At 37.6% G+C, this 22,694-nt stretch overlaps 1 protein-coding gene across 13 annotated transcripts in view; it reads right to left on the bottom strand.

Annotated features, from left to right (window-relative positions):
• ARK2N (arkadia (RNF111) N-terminal like PKA signaling regulator 2N) overlaps window positions 1-22,694 on the bottom strand; it is a 148,981-nt gene that overhangs the window by 39,733 nt on the left and 86,554 nt on the right. For all 13 annotated transcript variants that reach the window (XR_012472302.1, XM_074206052.1, XM_074206051.1 and 10 more), the window contains one exon: window positions 4,360-5,165. Coding sequence is in view for 12 of the 13 variants with exons in the window: in XM_074206052.1 (XP_074062153.1) it covers window positions 4,360-5,077 (718 nt within the window). In the remaining variant the exon portion in view is untranslated. The remainder of the gene's footprint in view (window positions 1-4,359; window positions 5,166-22,694) is intronic.

Genomic DNA, 22,694 nt, shown 5'->3' on the forward strand with positions numbered 1-22,694 from the left:
ACATCACATTTAAAGGTTCTTACTACAAGATAAAGGTTAGGCAAATAAAACTAAATGAACAGTTGAAGAAGAGTAAAGTGGATGTTTTGACTGTATGCCATCAGGGATTCCATCTGTATTTATTTCTGAAAAAATGTTGAGCAATGGATTGAGGGACAAAGGGGATGTTGGAGAATGGAGATAATCTGCAAAGATAATTAGTTGTGGATGGCAATAAATACTGGATTAAGTTAATAACAAAAGGTGAAAAAGTAGATGAATCTGTTCTGTTCTGATCTCCTAAATTCATATGGATAATCTACTTTCAAAACTCTTATCCTCTTGAATAAAAGCAAGTTTGCACTACTATTTACATTCCTGTATACCAAAACATTAAGAGTTACTTCCTTCCTTTATGAAAGAAGTATCTATAGCTACAAAAACAAGTGAAGAAAACAAGGAACTAGCACTAAAAAAGTTATTATCAATGAAAGAAGCTAGCAAAAGGCAGAATTCTACAAAGCTAAGTTTCCATGGATTTCGAAGCTTGTAAATCTAAGTCACAAGCACTACCAGATATAAAAGAATTCATATTATCATTTAAATAATGTGCAATTTTAAAACAAAGGATAAAGAAAATTATCCAAAGATATCTTTTGTTTTAAATTACTATATAAGTGTAGGATAAAATCTTCATTTTTGTTTTCTCTAGAAATGTTCTAGTACACATCATTGATTAGCTTCTCCAAAGCATTAAATTTCTTGCATTAGAGTAAATGTTTTTCCTCTGTATATATATTTTTAAAAAGTCTTATAAATTAAACATAAAAATTCTTTCCCAAGAATAAACTTCTGAGAATCTAATTATAATCTAATTTACATCAAGGATTCTAAAAAAATAGTTCCTTAAACACAAGGCTCTAAAAAAAACAACAGAATAATGTATAATTTATTAATCTGATTATTTTTATAAAGAATTTCTGCTCCCTAAAAATAAACTTTTATAAATATGCATTATCATTACATTAATGTTCAATATAAAATACTTTCTATTCTTGGACCATTCCCCCACATACGATTCTCCTAATCAATTAGCTAAAACATCCAGATTATCTCTGAAATTTGACAAGAGATTTTAAACATAAACAAACATCTGTTTTGAACATCCAAATGGAGCCAAGATACAATCTAATTCTAGTTGTTCAAATAATTAAACCCTTGCACTAAACTAACAGTTCTTACCTCCATAATAATTTGTTGTCCCAATCATAAATTCAATTCTTAAGGACAAACATATATGGAAACTCAACCAGTAATTATTTACACTCCTAAAATAAAAGCCCATCAGTCAAACTACTTTAGAATCATTGAACATTTCAAACCATGCTGGAGTTTTAAAAACACATTTCCCCTTTGACTTTCAAGGTCACTTTTAAACATGGAAAAATCTAAAAATAACAGATACTTTTTCTAAAGTATATGTGTGAAAAAAGATGGAAAATAACAAAAGCCTCAAACAACCTGACTGTCCTTCTTGGTTCCACAGATGCACAGACACTACTGAACTTGGCTGCCCACACGGTTCTGTCATCCTAGTCACATTTTTTCCAGCTTATCTGCATTTTCCAGGTTTTGTACTAGAGTTCTTTCAGAATGTATCCAAAACAGCTAATTTGCAAATGAGGCTTAAAACACTTGTCTTTATTGCAAATAAGACAATATTTCAATATTAAAAATCATGCTGACTTCTTGGGAGTTTTGAGGTATATCTATGTCAAAATAATAAGCACATCAAAAATAAATGCATGCTAGCAAATGATTTCAGCAATGACATTATGATTTTGTTGAGGTGACTAATATTAAAGACCCACATGATCTATAGTTTTATAGTTAAAAGTAAAGAGCATAATCACAGACTAACTGATTTCTCATTTAAATTCTAAGTTATATAGTAGTAGTATTATATAGAAAGAGTACTAGTAAGACCTGAGTTCAAATCCTAGCTCCAACAATCACCAGCTATGTGATGCTAGGCAGTCATTTCATTTCCCTATGCCTCAATTTCCTTCTCTATAAATAGGAATAAATATGTGCACTATCTACCTCAAAGAGGTAGGATTAAGAAAAGCATTATGACAATCTTCCATCATTCTATAAGTGTGAACTATTGTTATTCTTACCCTCATCTTATTATGGATTTGCTTCCTGATAATCACTTCAAATATCACTGCATTGTTTTAGAACTCACTACATGCCATTCTTACTCAATATGAACTGCAGTGAGTGAGAAAATATATTCAGAGAAAAGATGAACTTTCATTTTTTAGTTAATAAACTGTAGAAATAAAAAATTGAACAACGTATTTTATTGATTTAAAACAGAAATAATGAAGCCAACCCACTACCAAAACTATTAGAAAATAGAAACATGAATTTGGCTTTTGAATTAGGCATAGCAATGGAGAATCAGAACATTCCTCACACTACCTTTATAGGAATTTTGTCTGATCTTCAATGAACAGTTTATTTAACTCAGATTTTTAAAAACCTACATTAGAAGAAAAACTGTAGGGAAAATTATAGCTATCTTATGTCGCAGAGGCAAATTATAAACCTGAAAACTATGTCCTTAATAAAATTAAAAGAATTAAAAGTATCAGAAAACCATCATATGGACAAATTGAACTGCTGGGCATAAGCAATGGAATTTACCCACATAATGTATGAGGAAAGATTTTCATAGTTGTTATAAGGTATTCCTTTTTCAGTATTAAGTATAAAAATTTAAACATCACCTAGAGTAAGGGTTCTTTTCCTGGCATCCTTGACCTTGTTTAGAGAAAAGGGAAGATGCTTTTAATTCCATTGTAATTTGCTTCCTTTGCAATTCTATTTTATTCATTCAAACACATTCTAAGGAGGTCCACGATGCAAAAAAAAAAAAAAAAAAAAAGATTAAGAACCCCTGAACTAGAGTTTACCTTATAACAACTCAAACATCTTTGCTCTCTCTTGTATTTAAATGCTCATTTTCATCATTTTAACCCACTTCACAGCAGGAGCTCCAGTGTGACAAAATATCAAAGAAATAGCTCCCATAGGGAAACAAACCCCACTCACACAATGGAGATAGTGAAACAGTGACAAATATTTCTAAAGACTGAAAAACTTATCTTTAATATGCATAACATTATACAGATGATACTATGCTTTATTCTTATAATCATTTATATAGCACTTTAATATGTATAAAGTGCTTTACAATCGTTCTTGTTATGCAATGTATATAGATTTAGGTCTTTGTAGCTTTATCTAACCAATACGGTTTTCTTTTAAATACTCCTTTTACATCAGCAATATGCTGTTTTCTATCATGTGGAGGTAAGCACACCCCAAACATCCTTTAGAAAAGTAGAAAGAAATAGTATGACCACCCACAAAAATTTGGAAAACCAAAACTTCCCCCTCTTTAGGGTTGCAAAAACAAAGCAAAGATCAGAAAGATGCTACATAAGCAGTTTGCAAAATATTCTGATCATGCTATAGGAGTCTCTTAAGAAAGGAAGATTCACCAATTAAGAAACATTCAAAACCTCATCTTTTTTATTCTATGAATTACGAGACTGCCCCTGTAATAATTTTTCCACACTCAATTATATGGTGGAGGCAGACTTAATAAATTATAGACCCTTGCAACATGAAAGCTAGTAAACAGATTGGTTTAAATTTTTTTAAATCTTAGAAGGTTGAAGGGGGAAATTTTGCAAAAACATTTTTTAATGAAATAAGTGACAGCTTCACATAGCAATAATGCACAACAAGAGCAATTAAGCTTGTCATGCACTGAAATGTATATATCAGAATCATAAAACATAAAAGGAGCAAGCACTGTATTAAGCAGTAAGGAGTTATGAGAAAACTCAGATAAAAGATGAACATTTCAGACACCATAAACTTAGGAGCAGCTGCTGTGTAATGAAACAAAGTGCCTACTCTTCAGGAGAACGTATTTAGTAATGAAGCTGTATAACGATTATTAAATCTAATCAATATTAAAAAGCAAGGATGGGAGTTCATTTAATGGTTTACAGAGAAAAATTGTGAGAAATTCCATGACTTGATAGGGTCTTGTCCCTATCACTTTACCATTTAGTTATTTTTGTTGATGTGCAAAAAGTGCACAAGAAACCTCAGAACAGGTTTGGCTTTAGTTTGGTTTTGTTTTTAATTGGCCATGTCTTGTTAATACACTGCAGTCTTCAAATTTACACAGAGCTGCAGGTCTCCTGGTTTTTCTCAAATGTCACTCATCTAACTGAGCCAGACAGCTGAGAAACGGTGTCAGGCGCTTTACTGTTCAGTTTAAAAAACATCCTCTACCTGGTATCTCTGCAGTGACTGTCTTGCTGCTCCCTGAAACTTCTTCGTCATCATCTGACGAACTCGTGCTCGAGTCACAGGTCAGGTCACTATCACTGGTACTGCTGTCCTGCAGCAGGTTATACTTCTTGCGAGCAGCAAGCTCCCGCTTCTGCCTCAGTAGCCGGATTCTTTCTTTGTGCTTTTGGCTCCGGTGACCTTTAACCTTGGCAACTCGGCCATTTTGCTTATCACTGGACTGCCTATTTTTCTTGGCAGCCATTGTTGATGTTTCACTTTCAGATCGGGACCGTCTAGACTTGCGACCAACAGTTGATCCAGATACTCCAGAAGGATCTCCTTCTATAGCAGTTTCTGCCTGGGAGGGCTCGTTCTCTTCTACGGAAGACAATGTATCTGAATCTGCCAGATGTCCACTGGAGGAAGGTGAAAGCATGCAATGATTAGAAGAGTCACTCTCATAAACTCGGCCAATTGTTGGTTTATCACTTTCTGTAGATGCCAGTTGAGACTCTGAGGAGTCCCGTCTTAATTCCATTAGCAAGCAAGGCATTGATGAAAGAACTGCAGAATCACCCACACCATCTTTCTGAGAAGGAGACTCTAGCACTATAGGTCCATCTTCTGTCTGGACTGCTTCTTGTTTTTCAGACATCTTTGGTGGAACTGTAGACTCAGTAAGTTCTTCAACTTTTCCCACAGTCTCCTCCATCTTCATTTCAAAATTCCACAACGTTCCTAGATCTAGATCATGGAGCAGGTTTGGGGTCCAGGAAACTAGGCCAAAGATTCAACAGGAAAGTGACCTGTACAAAAATATTAAAAAAAAAAAGTCAATGAACTGAACTAGAATATTAAACATAGAATGATACCTATTTTTCTGAATCAGTTGACAGAATTAGTTATTATCTTAATATTTTAGCTACCCCAAAGTAAGGTATAGTTGTGTTTGTTTTGTTTTTTTAATTCAAATTAGTTTTACTAACAGGAAAAAGTAATCTGAACTCTACTTTTTACTAGAAAATTTGAAATTCTGTCACTCTGCATAAGTAATACCATTTATTTGAAGACAGAATTCTAATGTAAGAGGTAGGACAGCATAGAGCTGTTTTCAGGGTCGGGAAAACATGGGTTAAGTGATGTGATGAACCATATTGTACTGCTCTGTTATCCTAGTAAAGTCACTAAGGGTCTTAGTACTCCCAAGGCAACCCTGTAACAAGTTTAATTTAGAGCAAAGAGCAACTATAAAACATTTTTAAAGCACAGGGTGGGGGATGGAAGAGTCTTAGACTCTAATTTCAACTCTTACTGGTTATTCTAAAGAAAGGAAACAATCTGACATCTGCATTAATGCTTCCCCCACTCACTTTTATAAATGCAGTTTTGATCACTTTCATCCAAACTTCTCAAAATAATCATAATGATACTGAATGTCAATAACAACAGGTAACATCATCAAGCTCACTACCATAAGATTCTACAATTACAGGTATTCTCTAATACGTTCTTAGAAAATGAGAAAGAAAAAGCTGGCTTGCCCAAGGTCACATAGCTAGGTAATTAAGTGTCTGACGCCAAATTTTAACTCAGGTCCTCCTGACTCCAGGGCCATTGCTCACAAGAAAAGCATTATTAAACATTAGAACATGAAAACGTTCTAATAAAATTTTCATTTCCTGAACACAAATGAATGAGCAGATTTTTACTGATTTCTTATGTAAAATAAATGGTAACCTCATATGTTTTTTCCTTTAAAAATTATTCATAAACTAAGGAGCATCCCTCAAAAGGCAGCAGGAGGAAGTGTTACAACCCTATTCACAGAATCACACAATAACCAGGTTAGTGACCCCCATTAGGGACTGAAGTCAAGAGGAGCTGCTAGTTGTTTGGCCCTGAGCAAGTTACTTAAGGTGATTGACTCACAACAACTACAACAACAACAACAACAACAATAATAATAATAGGTGAGGAATAAATTACAGAATTGCTAACAAAAGCACTTTTTCCTCAATAAGAAAAACATTTTCTACCTTTTAAAGGGTAGTGGTTTTATATTTTGAACAATGAGGGAAAAGGAAGGAGAGAATGTGTACTTTTTTAAAAAAAGGGAAGCTAAGTAAACTACTTTAATGCAATTAAATTGTAAAATCTAAGGCAAATTCTTTAAGAAAAATCCTCAATCATCCATAGTGACCATGAAAACAGAAGACCCAGACTCTTCAATGTGTGCCATATAAAATGTTTTAAAAGTAAAAAAGATAAAAATCACTTGCAAATCATTAATATTGTCTTGGAAAAATAAAACACAAAACACACATATGTTCATTCTCTTTCTCAACTACAACAATGAACAACAGTGTGAGTGATTTTCACTGACAATTTTTTTAAAAATAACCATCTTGTTCATTGGTTGGGGAATGGCTGAACAAATTGTGGTCTATGAATGAAGTGCAGATATTTGAAAAAACCTGGAGGGGCAGCTAGGTGACACAGTGGATAGACTGGCCCTGGAGTCAGGAGGACCTGAATTCAAATCCAGTCTCAGACACTTAATAATTACCTAGCTGTGTGGCCTTAGGCAAGTCACTTAACACCATTTGCCTTGCAAGAAAACCTAAAACAAAACAAAACAAAACAAAAAAAAAACCTGGAAAAGACATGAGGTCATGCTAAGTGAAGAAAATAGAACCAAGAGAAGAGTATATAGTAACAGTAACACTATGTGATGATCAATTATGATAGATTTGACTTTTTTCAATGATACAGAGATCAAAGACAATTCTAAAAGACTTGTGATAGAAACTACCATCCATATCAAGAGAAAGAGCTATGGAATCTGAATGCAGATGGAAGCATACTATTTTCACATTTTCTTTCTTGTACTTTTTTCCATTTTGCTTTGATTCTTCTTTCACAACATGACTAATATGGAGATAAGCTTGATAGGACTGTACATATATAACATATCAGATTCTATGTTGTCTGGGAGATGGGGAAAGGGAGAAAAATTTGGAACTCAAAGTCTTATAAAAATGAATGCTGAAAACTAGCTTTACATGCAATTGAAAAATAAAATATTATTGATATTAAAAATAGATATCTTTCACCTAAAGTGATCAAAATACAATGTTCACTGAAATAATGACACTGAATTCTCACATTCAATGTTAAAACAATAATTGGGAAGCAAAAAATTACCTATCTCTCCAGAATATTCCCTAGATTTTCCTCATCATGCCCCTGAAACTTCTTCAGTCTAAATGCTCCCTCCAGATCAGGCATTGATACACTGAAACTAGACTCTACCTCTTCCTAGAACCTCTAACTCAAGGAGAAGACCCATGCTAGCCACAGCATCCTTTCCAAACTGACCTCCAGATTTCCTTTTCTCCTTGTCTTTTTCCTTCTCCTACCCATCTTCCCCACTATTACCTCCAGACTCTCTCTATAGGTGCCTGGCTTAATAAAATAGGTTTAATAAATATATTTGTAGCTCTACCTTGGTAAAACTCTTCAACTGTCTCCAAGTTGGGACATGCGACTCCATAACAAATTTGTTACAAGGAATTCCACCAAGCATCTCAATTTTTTCACCATAATAAAGTCATAAAAGTTTCAAAAAACAGAAAATGGAAATACTTAACAATCACTTAAGAATCAAGTTCTTAGCATCTCATGTGGCAATCTGATCTAACTCTTCTTCATTTTACAGAGGAGAAAGCTGAGGTACAGAAAGGTTAGATGACCTACCCAACAGTAATAACAGAGCCAGGATTCAAACTCAGGTCACTGACACATTTACAGTGTATAAAATAGAACTGAGAGAGTTTTGAACTTAAAGGAAAAGGGTGGTACTGTACAGAGTATCACTCCCTTTCTTCTCTGAATACTAAGATAATATTTCTATATTTATAAGTTTGTTAATGAATTAAACCAAAAGTTTTCTGGGGTAGTGATGATTCTAGATATCAAAGACTAGATGGCATGATGGCAGCAAAAACAACTTTTGATTGGGAAAAAAGCTCAGCTCTCCATTTCAAATTTCAGAGTGAATTTGTTAACTATTATGAAAAACATTCACCATTCTTTACTTACAAATAAAGAAACAAGGAATATTAGACTGTTAATTGATTGAAGGTATCCTTAAAGGCATCTACTGAAACTGAAAGGAGTGACTTTCATTGACAAAAAGCAAAGAACCTATATAATTGAAACATTCTACTATATAATTTGTTGAAACAAGATTAAAAATATAAAAACAAACACAAACACTTGTTCTGGGGAAACCCACAGGCAAATAGAAATGCAGGAAAATCTCATTTATCTGAATCCAAACTGATTTTTCATAGCATAATAATGATATATGTATATATGAGGGAGATATATTTCAGTAACATTCTGGTTATCAGCAACTGTTTCTGGAGAGTGAAGAAAAAGGAGCAGCAGTGATAAATTCTAGAGTATCAGAATGGGTAAGTTACTAACAAAACTATTTAAAACTAAATAAAATTAATGATATCACTTAATGTTTATTAACAGCATTTGCGTTACACATACACAGCTCATTTTTCACAATATTATGTAATCAATTTCGGTCTGCATCTTTTTAAAAAAGTTTCTATTTTCACATTATTTATTATGGTCCATAATAAATATCTATTTCTACCTTTTTGCATGGTTATAATTCCTCTATGTCCAAGAAAATGATCAGTTTTTTTAAAGGTACCATAGGATGCTGACAATGTGTAATACTTAATATTCTTATTTGAAGTTATCATAGGGACAGTAAAATATAATCCTCCCAAGAATCTGTTCAAACTTTTTAAATTTTCCTAACTTGTCTCTCTTCTGAATTGATCAAACCCAGAGGGGCATATTAAAGTCTACTACTTTCATTTTATTACTGTGGTTTTCCCTTTGAAACTGGTTCTGCTTTTCTTTTTAAAACTAGAAGCTATGTCATTTATTCAGTAATATTCTTTTTCATAGTCATGATACTTTTAAAGAATAACTTATGCTTGCTTTTTATCATTCTTGACATTATTCATTTCTATTCAGTACTAATGAAACCCAGTAAGAACAGAAACAAAATTTCATTCAAAACTATGAGAGAAAATATCTGGGTATTAAGTTAACAAGATATACACATGATCTGAAAAAAATACAATTAAACACACTCTTTGGAGAAACCTTGTAACACCCTCAGACAGTTGGGTGCTATAGGGCTAAACTGACAGGGGCACTGTCTATATAAGGCTGTACCTAAATAAAAAATGATGCATCATCATTAGCCTAATCAAATTACTGAGGATATTTTACAAACCTAGAAAAATCCCTCCCATGCTTTTTAAGCTCTTCACTTCTCCTTTTGAAAAGACACTGTAGGGCTGCTAGTTGGCACAGTGGATAAAGCATCAGCCCTGGAGTCAGGAGTACCTGGGTTCAAATCCGGTCTCAGACAATTACTTAGCTGTGTGGCCTTGGGCAAGCCACTTAACCCCATTTGACTTGCAAAAAAAAAAAAAACCAAACCTAAAAAAAAGACACTATAAAATGGTCAAAGGATATGCAAAGACAATTTACAGATGAGGAAATCCAAGAGAATCATAGTCATATAAAAAGCTGCTCTAAATCATTACTTATTAGAGAAATGCAAATTAAAACATCTCTGAGATACCACCTCACACCACTCAGACTGGCCAATATGACCAGAAAGGATAATGATCATTCTTGGTAATGGTTGTGGGAAATCTGGGACACATATTGTTGGTGGAGCTGTGAACTCATCCAACCTTTCTGGAGAGAAATTTGAAACTACACCCAAAGGACAGCAAAAATGTGCAAACCCTTTGACCCAGCAATACTACTATTGGGTCTATACCCTGAAGAGATGATGAAAAAGTATAAAAACATCACTCGAACAAAAATATTCACAGCAGCCCTGTTTGTGGTGGCAAAGAATTGGAAATTAAGTAAATGTCCTTCAGTTGGGGAATGGTTTAACAAACTGTGCTATATGTATGTCATGGAAGACTAGTGTTCTATTAGAAACCAGGAGGGATGGGAATTCAGGGAAGCCTGGAAGGATTTGCATGAACTGATGCTGAGTGAGATGAACAGAACCAGAAAAACACTGTATACCCTAACAGCAACATGAGAGTGATGGACTTGCTCATTCCATCAGTGTAACAACCAGGGATAATTTTGGACTATCTGCAATGGAGAATTCCATCTCTATCCAGAGAAAGAATTGTGGAGTTTGAACAAAGACCAAAGACTATTATCTTCAATTGAACCTAGGGAGGGGAGTGAAGAGAGAGACTGCAGAGCTCTGTCCTCTGCCCCTGGAACAGGACTCTGGGGCTCTGAACACATTCAGATCCTGATTGTAATCTAGCCCCCCCCCATAGAACAGCAGGGCCCCCCCACCTCAGCCCCGTGGGAGAGGGGGGTGCATATGTTCATTCACAGACCAGAAAGGAGGGCAGAGCCTCACACACTGAGATCCTTGTGGGAGTGTCCCAAAAGCTCAGGAAGCACCCCAAAAACAGGCTTAGGCTGGGAAAATGAGCAAGCAGAGAAAAAAGAGGAACACCATAGAGAAATGCATTATCTATGATCCCAAGAAGGATCAAAATACTCGGTCTGGAGATGAGGAAACACAAGCTCCTGCATATCTAAAGTCCCCAAGAAAAACAGAAATTGGGATCAGGCTATGACAGAGCTCAAAAAAGACTTTGAAAATCAAATGAGGGAGTTGGAAGAAAAACTGGGAGAAGAAAGGAGAGAGATGCAAGAAAAACATGAAAATGAAGTCAGCAGCTTCGTCAAGGAAATCCAAAAAAAATGCTGAAGAAAATAGCATGCTAAAAACCAGCTTAAGTCAAATGGATAAAACAGTTCAAAAAGTTGAGGAGAAGAATGCTTTAAAAAGCAAAACTGGCCAGATGGAAAAAGAGATAAGAAAACTCTCTGAGAAAAACAAATCCTTCAGACAAATAACTCAGGGAGATTGACTAATTTACGAGAAATCAGGACTCAACACTTCAAAACCAAAAGAATGAAAAATTAAAAGAAAATGTGAAACATCTCATTGAAAAAACAACTGATATGGAAAACAGATTTAGGAAAGATAATTTAAAAATTATTGGAATACCTGAAAGTCATGATCAGGAAAAGAGCCTTGACAGCATTTTCAAAGAATTACTACAGGAAAATTGCCCTGATATCCTAGAAGCAGAGGGCAAAATAGAAATGGAGAGAATCCACCGATCCCCCCGAGAAAGAGATCCCAAAAAACCCCTAGGAATATTATAGCCAAGTTCTAGAACTCCCAAGTCAAAGAGAAAAATATTACAAGCAGCCAGACACAGTTCAAATATAATGGAGCTGCAGTCAGGATCACACAGGACTTAGCAGCAACTACACTGGAAGCTCGTAGGGGGGCAGTAGGCGGCGTAGTAGATAAAGCACCGGCCCTGGAGTCAGGATTACCTGGGTTCAAATCCGGTCTCAGACACTTAATAATTACCTAGCTGTGTGGTCTTGTGTAAGCCACTGAACCCCGTTTGCCTTGCAAAAAAAAAAATTTTAAAAAAAAGAAAAAAAATTTTAAAAAAAAGCTTGTAGGGCTTGGAATATAATACACTGTAAGGCAAAAGAGCTTAGAATACAACTGAGAATCAACTACCTAGCAAAACTAAATGTCCTCTTGCAGGGAAAAAGCTGGACTTTCAATGAACCAGGGGAATTTCAAATGTTCCTGTTGGAATGGCCAGAGCTGAACAGAAGGTTTGATCTTCAGATACAGGTACTTAATGATGATGAACTGCATGTATTCCTGCATAGAAAAATGACACTGATAATACTCATATGCACTTTCTCAGTTAACAGAGCAGGTAGAAGGAGCTTTTACAGTTGAAGCACGGAAGAAAGCTGAATTTGAAGATAAAATATGGTGTAAAAATGGAGTCAACAGAAAAAAGGGAAATGTAATGGGAGAAAGAAAAAGGAGAGGAGAATAGGCCAAGATATTTCATATAATAAGATTTTTCTTTATCACAATGAGCTATTGCAATGACATGGAAGGGGGAAGGCAAGAAGGAATGAAGGCAACTTCGCTCTCATCAGAGGTGGCTAGGAGAGGAAACAGCATATATATACTCAATGGGGTATAGGCATCTGGAGTAAGAAGGAGAGGCGGGGACAGGGGGAAGGGGGGGATGTGAATGAAGGAGGAGAGAATGGACCATGGGGGAGAGTGGTCAGATATAACACATTTTCTTTTTTACTTCTTGCAAGGGGCTGGGATTGGAAGGCCTGTCCAGGACCATAGGGCCAGGTGGATGCTGAGTCTAAGGGGTGGTAGGGGGTCTTGGGGCCTCTTGGCCTCAGGACCAAGGATCTGTCTGCTGCGCCACTCAGCTACCCTACAGCAGAGTCAGAGGGAAAGGAGAGAGAAAATATAGTACATGGTAGTGGAGAAATAGGAAAGGAGGGAGTTGTGATCAGCAATGGCAAGGGTGGAAAAATATGGAAGTAACTTTTACGATGGATTTACCATAAAGAATATGATCTACCCCTGACAGAGTTGTTGGTGTTGGAACAAAGACTGAAGCACATTTTCTATTATTATCATTTGGGGGGGGGGGGCAGGGCAAATGGAGCTGGGTGGCCTGCCTGGGGCCGAGTGATTGTTGGGTGTCTTGAGGCCGGATTTGGACCAGGGTGGTTCCTGGCTCAACGGCCAATGCTCTGTCCACCACCCAGCCGCCCCTACTATTATTACTATTTTATTTTATTTGGGGTCTTTTTTTCTTTTGTTTGTTTTTTGCAGGGCAGTGGGGTTGGGATGGCTTGCATGTCACACAGCTGGGTGACTGTTGGGTATACGGGGCCAGATATGGGCTCGGGTGCTCCTGGCTCCAGGGCTGGTGCTCCATTCATTGCACCACCTGGTCATACCTACAATTGTTACTATTATTTTTTTTTATTTTAATTTTTTTCTCTCCCCTTTACCTTATCACTCAAGCGAGTCTATAATTTTTTTGGGGAGGGGGTATTTTGTTTACTCTTAAACAAGAATATTTCATTAATGTATAAAAAAGCATTATTTGTACAAAATGAGAATAAATATTAAATAGAATTGTCCCCGATAACTGAACTGCTAAGAGGAGCTGAATCCATCAAAGTTGATCATCACACAATGTTGCCATCAATGCTTATAATAGTCATTTTGCTGGCTTCACTCAGCATCAGTTCAGGCAAGTCTTTCCGGGTAAGTCTGAAGTACAAGCACTCTTAAGTTCTTACAGAACAATAGTACACCACTACATTTATATACCATAATTTGTTCAGCTATTCTCCAGTTGATGAAGAACCACTGTTTCCAATTCTTTGCTGCTACCAAAAGAGTAGCTATAATTTTTTTGTACATGTGGTTCTTTTATCCCATTTTTATGATCTCTTTAGTATACAGACCTAGTAATGGTTGGTTCTTGTCCTTAGTTATTGAAGACCAAAATGACATGACCACATTTGAGACAAATTATAGTGTGTCCTACAGTGGCTGATCAGACCAACACAAACCCAGAATGCTCCACCACAGGTCACACACAAATAGTCCAAGTGAATACCTAGGTACTCTTTAACTTACAATTGTCTCATTTCCTTTGAGCTGTTTCAACCCTGCCTTTCTCAAAGAGCACAGCACTTCACTGATGAGGGCACACAATGCTGGGTGGTCCTGCACCATACAATCAATTCGGTATTGCTTCTTCTGATCCCCTTCTGAGAACTTGCCCTGTGTGAGTTCTCCATAAAATAAGTTTTTTTGGAAAGCGTATTTCTGGTATTCTAACATGTCCAGCCCTGCACTCACTGTAGTGATATTGGAATACTAGGCAGTTTAGATCAAGAAAAGACATGGTATCTCCTGCCAGATGATTTTCAGAATCTTCCAAAGACAATTTAAATGGAAGCAATTCAGTTTCCAGACATGGTGCTGGTAGGCTGTCCAGGTTTTACAGGTATATAGTAATGAGATCAGCACAACAGCTCTGTAGACCTTCAGTTTGGTAGGCAGTCTAATACCACCTCTCCAATACTTTCTTTCAGAGCCTCCCAAATACTGAGATAGCTCACGCAATTCTTGTTACAAGCTCATTGTCAATGTGTACCTCCTTGCAAAGGACACTGCCAAAAGGTTAAGTGAACTTGTCCACAGTACTCAAAACTTCTCCATTTGCTGTCATCAATGGTTCCATATTTGGATGGTGTGATACTGGATGATGGAGCACCTGTGTTTTCTTGGTTACTGTTAGACCAAAATTAGCACAAGCAGCAGAGAATCGATCCTTACTTTGTTGCATCTCAGCTTCAAAGGCTGCATAGAATGCACAATCATCTGCAAACAGAAGATCATGCACCAACACTCCTACACTTTGGTCTTGCCTTGTAGCCTTTTCAAGTTGAAGAACCTACCATGAGTGCAGTAGCTGATCTTGAAGTCATGTTCATCCTCAGTTTAATAACATGGCTGAAAACAATCTTAAAAAGAATGGGAGCAAGGATATATTCTTGTTTCACTCCATTTGATGACTGGGAATTCTTGAGAGCATCATCCACCATCTAGAACCCAGGCATGCACACCATCATAAAACTGACATACAATACTGGTGAACTTCTCTAGACAACCAAATTTTGACACAATTTTCTATAAACCTTCATGACTAATTGGTATCAAAGGCTTTAGTCAGATCCACAAATGTTGTATACAGATCTCTGTTCTGTTCCTGACATTTTTCCTGGAATTGTTGGCCAGCAAAACACCATATCTGTTCCTCCAATCTTTCTGAAGTCACACTGGACCTCAGGGAGGTGACCATCTTCCAGGTGAAGGGTCAACATATTCAGGACTCTGGCAAGAATCTTAACCTTCAATGACTAAAAGAGAAATACCTCTGTGACTGTCACAGGACAATCTATGCCCTTTACCTTTATAGTACTGGATGATGGAGACAGGCTTGATTTTGTGGAAATTAGCCTCTTCATGCCACATAACCTCGAAAATTTCAGTCAGTTTTTGGATAAGTAATGACCCCCCCCTCCATAGAACTCAACTAGAATAGAATTAGTATCAAGGTTCTTGCCACTCGAAAGGAGCCTAATGGCATTCAAAAACCTCTTTTTCAGTAGGAACTTCAGCAAGGGACTGATTGACTTCAACTTGAGGTAAATGGTCAAAGGCTTCTCCATTGATTGATGTTGTTGGTCTGTTAAGAAGCCACGGCTAGGTGGCACAGTGGCTAGAGCACCAGCCCTGGAGTCAGGAGTACCTGAGTTCAAATTTGGCCTCAGACACTTAATAATTACCTAGCTGTGTGGCCTTGGGCAAGCCATTTAACCCTATTTGCCTTACAAAAGACTAAAAAAAAAAACCCTATGGAAGTGATTCAACCCATTTCTCTAGGATCATGTCCCTACTGTTGATCAATGTGGATCCATCAGCTTTGAGCAGTAGAGATGCACCATGTCTTTGGACCATAAATAGCCTTCAGGGCATCATAAAAGCATTTTGGTTTATTACTGTCTGCAAAAAATTGAATTTTACCTGCCTTCTTACTGAGCCAAGAGACCTGCATCTCTTAAAGCTTCACCTGGACTTTACTTTTGATGGAATTAAATGGTGCCTTCTTAGAAATGGATGAACCATCCTGCTTAAACCCAGTGGAGTTCTTGTTTTTCATTTAGCAGCTTCTATATTTCCCATCATTTTCATCAAACCATGTGTTCTGGCCCAGGTGAGCAAATGCAGTGCTGTACATCAGATGTCTCAAAGTTTCCCACTCCTTTTCTGTTCCACTGTTGCCAACTGTGTGTTGGCTCAGTTTTCCCTCCAAGTTAGCAACAAATTGTTCCCAGAGACTAATCTCTTGACATTAATTCTTCTAGTTTTCATTTCCCTTGGGGCTACCACTTCAGTTGAATATGATTATTTAGCTTAGAGAGGATGAGTCAGTGATCAGTCCAACACATTGCCTTTGTCACTCTTACATCCTATCTATCTCCTCTCATTATTATCACATAGTATAATAGATGACAATGTTTGCTATGAGGGAACATCCAGGAAGTTTTATTGCCTTTAGGCAAAAAGAAGACAGCGATAAGAAAGTGATGAAACCACAAATCTTCAGTAGAAGGTGGTCATTGCTTTTGTTATTTCCAACTCCACTCTTTCTAAGAACTTTCTGCCATGTCTGGTAATCTGAACCTACTCCAGTATTAAAGTCACTTTGATATATGGACCTATAATGAAATTAGTGGGTCAAAGAATATTTAGTCTTTGAGCATAATTCCAAACATCTCTTCAGATGGTTATATCACCTCACAACTCCACCAACAATGCATCTGTATCCCAATTTTCTCACATTAACTCCATCACTGATCATGTTCCATTTTTTTTATCATTTTTTATCATTTCTGATAGGTGTAAAGTGGTACCCCAGAGTTGTTTTAATTTGGACTTCTCTAATCATTAAGAGCATCTTTCAAAATGACTACAGATATACTTTGACCTTAATAAACTGGAAAATGATTTGCATTCTTATAAATTTGACTGAATATTTTAGAATGGAGTCCTTTACCAGAAACAATAGCTTATACAGAGAACTGAGTCATACTAAATAAAAAAAAAAAAGCCATTCCCCAATTGACAAATGGTCAAAGGCTATGCAAAGGAAACTTACAGATGAGGAGACCAAAGCAATCCAAAGTCATATGAAAAATTTCTCTAAATCATCAATTAGTAGGGAAATGCAAATTAAATCTTCTCTGAGGTACCACCTCACACCTCTCAGACTGGTCAATATGACCAGAAAGGATAATGATCATTGTTGGAAGGGTTGTGGGAAATCTGGGACACATATTGTTGGTGGAGCTGTGAACTCATCCAACCTTTCTGGAGAGAAATTTGAAACTACACCCAAAGGACAGCAAAAATGTGCAAACCCTTTGACCCAGCAATACCACTACTGGGTCTATACCCTGAAGAGTTGATGAAAAGGGGGTAAAAACATCACTCATACAAAAATATTCATAGCAGCCCTGTTTGTGGTGGCAAAGAATTGGAAACCAAGTAAATGTCCTTCAATTGGGGAATGGCTTAGCAAACTGTAGTATATGTATGTCATGAAACACTATTGTTCTATTAGAAACCAGGAGGGATGGGAATTCAGGGAGGCCTGGAGGGATTTGCATGAACTGATGCTGAGTGAGATGAGCAGAACCAGAAAAACACTGTACACCCTAACTGCAACAGGGGAGTGATATTCAACCTTGAAGGACTTGCTCATTCCATTAGTGCAACAATCGGGAACAATTTTGGGTTGTCTGCAAAGGAGAGTACCATCTGTATCTAGATAAGGAGCTGTGGAGTATGAACAAAGTGACTATTCCCTTTAATTTAGAAAAAAAAAACAGATAGCTTATTGTCTGATCTTGTTACCTCTTAGACTTCTCTTCTCTTTAAGGATATGATTTCTCTCATCACACCCAATTTGGAGCAAGGTACAACATGGAAACAAAGTAAAGACTGACAGAGTGCTTTCTGTGAGGGGGAGGGAAGCAAGACTGGGGTAAAAAATGTAAAACTCAAATAATATCTTTAATAATAATAAATTTTAAAAAAAAGAATAAAAGACAAATAAAAAAAAAACCCCAAACACTGTCTTTCCTTTATCGAAATACAGTAAAACTTCCTGGATGCAACCTCGTAGTAAATATTAGTATCTAATAGACTATGAGCACTGTACACCCTAAGAGCAACATGGGGGTGATTGTTGATCAACCTTGATGGACTTGCTCATTCCATCAGTGCAACAATCAGGGACAATTTGGGACTTTTAGCAATGGAGAATACTATCTGTATCCAGAGAAACAACTGTGGAGTTTAAACAAAGACCAAGGACCATTACTTTAAATTTAGAAAAAAAAAATATCTTATTGTCTTATCTTGCTATCTCTTATACTTCATGTTTATTTTTTAAGAATATGATTTCTCTCTCATCACACTCAATTTGGATCAATGTATACCATGGAAACAATGTAAAGACTGACAAATTGCCTTCTGTGTGGGGGTGGGAAGTAAGATTAGGGGGAAAATTGTAAAACTCAAATTAAATAAAATCTTCAAAAAAAAAAAAAAAAGAACACTAGCTGCAGGACTTCCGGCCAAGATGGCAGGGAGAAGCCTAACACTGTGCTAAGGTCTCCTGGCTTTCCCTCAGAATTAATATGAATCAAGCCTCTTAAAAATTTTGATCAATAAAACCCAGAAAAAGAAGCAAGGAGAACACCATCTCCCAACAAGGTCTGCTGCAGTGGAGCATGGGCAAGCCAGGAGCAGAGAGCAGAGAAACAAAGAGGTACAAAGGACCTACTTCAATAGAGGGTGAAAAGGGGGGGGGGGGGGGGGGGGGAGAACTGCCTGAATTTTATTCTTATCAGATTTGGTTTAAAGTTAACATACATACACTGAGTTAAGTTAAGAAATTTATCTTACCTTTCAAGTGTTAAAAGGGAAAAAGGGGAGGGGAAAGGGAGAAAAAGAGGAACTAACAAAAGGAAGGGAAGGAAGAAAGTGAAAGGGGAACAAAAGGGGGGGGTTGATAAAAGAGGGCAAACACACTGAAGAAGGTGGTATTCAGAAAAAAAACTGGGGAATATGGATAAAGGGGGAAATGGTGAAAAATACAGAGGGAAGAAAGCATGGAGGGCAAAAAAAAGTTAGTAATTATAACTTTGAATGTAAATGGAGGGGCGGAGCCAAGATGGCCACAAGAAGGGATGGAGTCTTAGGAGCTCTCTGATAAAACTCAGCTAAGGACTCTAAACTTTCTAGAGACAGAACCCACAAAGGGACGGAGTGAGGCAGTTCTCCTACTCAAGGTAACCTGGAAAAGAGCAGAAAGGCTCTGCTTCCAGGGGTCGGAGGGGCTGCCCCCAGAGGGGTGGCCCGCCAGAGGGAAAGAACTTCAGCCTTCCAGAGGCAGCCCCAGGGCACTGGGAGCCGGGGCTCACAGCAGCTGGGGAGTCTCCTGAGCTGCACCCCGAGGAGCACCGGGCTCAAAGTGGGGGAACAGCAAGGGACCTCTGCCAGAGCTAGCACCTGGAGCCCAGCCCTTGGGGCACACAGGGAGCAACTTGGTCTTTCTGCAGCCCAGATGCGGAAACAGAAGCAGGAGGAGCCTGTAAGCAGGAGCCTCCAGGGCAAGAGCCCACTGAGCTGAGGGAGGGGAGTGAAGAGAAATTGCAAGCTCCGTCCTCTGCCCCTGGAACAGGACTCTGGGGCTCTGACCACATTCAGATCCTGATTGAAGTCTAGGCCCCCCCCCCCAATAGAACAACAGGGCCCCTCGACCTCGGCCCAGTGGCAGAGCGGGGCGCTTATGGTCATTCACAGACCAGGAGGGAGGACAGAGCCTCACACACTGAGACCCTTGTGGGAATGCCCCAAAAGCTCAGGAAGCACCCCAAAACCAGGCCCAGGCTGGGAAAATGAACAAGCAGAGAAACAAAAGGAAGACTATTGAGAAATATTTTGCAAATGAGCCCAAGAAGGATCAAAATACTCAGTCTGAAGATGAGGAAGCACAAGCTCCTGCATCTAAAGACTCCAAGAAAAACAGAAATTGGGCTCAGGCTATGATAGAGCTCAAAAAAGACTTTGAAAATCAAATGAGGGAGTTGGAAGAAAAACTGGGAAAAGAAAGGAGAGAGATGCAAGAAAAACATGAAAATGAAGTCAGCAGCTTAGTCAAGGAAATCAAAAAAAATGCTGAAGAAAATAGCATGCTAAAAACCAGCTTAGGTCAAATGGACAAAACAGTTCAAAAAGTTATTGAGGAGAAGAATGCTTTAAAAAGCAGAATTGGCCAGATGGAAAAAGAGATAAGAAAACTCTCTGAGGAGAACAAATCCTTCAGACAAAGAATAGAATTCAGGGAGATTGATGAATTTACCAGAAATCAGGAATCAATACTTCAAAACCAAAACAATGAAAAATTAGAAGAAAACGTGAAATATCTCATCGAAAAAACAACTGATATGGAAAACAGACAGGAAAGATAATTTGAAAATTAGTGGAATACCTGAAAGTCATGATCAGGAAAAGAGCCTTGACATAATTTTCAAAGAATTACTACAGGAAAATTGCCCTGATATTCTAGAAGCAGAGGGCAAAATAGAAATGGAGAGAATCCACCGATCCCCCAGAGAAAGAGATCCCAAAAAACCAACCCCTAGGAATAATATAGCCAAGTTCCAGAACTCCCAAGTCAAAGAGAAAATATTACAAGCAGCCAGAAGGACACAGTTCAAATATCATGGAGCTGCAGTCAGGATCACACAGGACTTAGCAGCAACTACATTGGAAGCTCCTAGGGCTTGGAATACAATATACCAGAAGGCAAAAGAGCTATGGAAGGGGGTAAGGTGAGGGGGAATGAGGGAATCTGCTCTCATCAGAGGTGGTTAGGAGAGGAAACAGCATATGTACTCAATGGGGTATAGGCATCTGTAGTAAGAAGGGGGGGACGGGGGAAGGGGGGGATGTGAATGAAGGAGGAGAGAGGATGGACCATGGGGGGGAAAGTGGTCAGATATAACACATTTTCTTTTTTACTTCTTGCAAGGGGCTGGGATTGTATGACCTGTCCGGGACCATAGGGCCAGGTGGATGCTGGGCCTAAGGGGTGGTATGGGGGCTCAGGGCTTCTTGGCCCGAGGACCAGGGATCTGTCTGCTGCGCCACTCAGCTACCCTACAGCAGAGTCAGAGTGAAAGGAGAGAGAAAATATAGTACATGGTAGTGGAGAAATAAGAAAGGAGGGAGTTGCGATCAGCAATGGCAACAGTGGAAAAATATGGAAGTAACTTTTGTGATGGACTTATCATAAAGAATGTGATCCACTCACGACAGAGTTGATGGTGTTGGAACAAAGACTGAAACACATTTTTTGTTATTATTATTTGGGGGAGGGTGCAGGGCAAGTGGGGCTGGGTGGCCTGCCTGGGGCCACATAGCAGGGTGATCATTGGGTGTTTGAGGCCGGATTTGGACTCAAGTGCTCCTGGCTCAAGGGCCAATTCTCTGTCTGCCACCCAGCCACCCCTACTATTATTACTATTTTATTTTATTTTGGGTCCTTTTTTTTCCTTCTTTTTGGTTTTTGCAGGGCAGTGGGGATCGGGTGGCTTGCATGTCACATGGCTGGGTGATTATTGTGTTTACGAGGCTGGATATGGACTCGGGTGCTCGTGGCTCCAGGGCTGGTGCTTCGTCCATTGCACCACCTGGCCATAGGTACAATTATAACTATTATTTTTTTTTAATTTTAATTTTTTTCTCCCCCCTTTACTTTTTTTTGCCCAAGCAAGTCTATCTATATTCATGGGGGAGGGGTATTTTGTTTACTTGTAAACAAGTATATTTTATTAATGTAAAGAAAAACATTTGTACAAAATGAGAATAAAAAATAAATTTAAAAAAAAAGAATTACTTTACCTTTTTGTCTTTAAAAAAAATAAAAAAGAGGTAACATTTCTATCTTTCCTTGTATGCTCCAACACTAAAACCAGTTATATTTTAAAATCATTTTGAATTTCAAAATCTTACAGCCTAGAATAACTAATTTCCTAGGCAAATAAGCAAACCATAGAAAAACTGGTGATTTCAATGGAAACCAAGAAAAATACAACCTAAAAGGGAAAAAAAGTCAAATACCAATATAACAAATGTAGTGAAATTTACATTTATAATTTATTTGGGGTAATGATAAAAATTCCTTACAAAATAAAATGGTCAGTCTCTGGTAATTCCGTGAAATTTGCTCTAACACATTTAGGATTTATAACATCTCTGTGTCTTTTCCTTTTTGATTAATCTTATCTAGTTATTACAATAGTCTAAGTTTCTATTCTCTCACAACTCTCAAGCTATTTTATATACCAATGCCAAATCAGTCTTCCAAAAAAAAAAAAAACTTACTCTCTCCTGTTCCTAGGCTTTATTATTATGTCTGATACACTTCCTCCATCATCCCAACTAACACAGGCACACAGCAGGTGCCTGATTTTAATAATAGTAGGATCCTAAACAAATCTTCCAGAAAAAAAATGAAAATACATTCTACTGTCATTTTATCCATACCATTACTTCCCTTACAGTACAGGTAATAATAAGTAAGGCTTGATCACAAAGTTTCTAAAAGTATATTGATGATTTTAAATTTTATGTTAAAATCAGGTAAGAATTGAGATTCAGTTGTCAT

This window comes from Macrotis lagotis, chromosome X, assembly GCF_037893015.1.
Source record: "Macrotis lagotis isolate mMagLag1 chromosome X, bilby.v1.9.chrom.fasta, whole genome shotgun sequence".
NCBI lineage: Eukaryota > Metazoa > Chordata > Mammalia > Peramelemorphia > Peramelidae > Macrotis > Macrotis lagotis.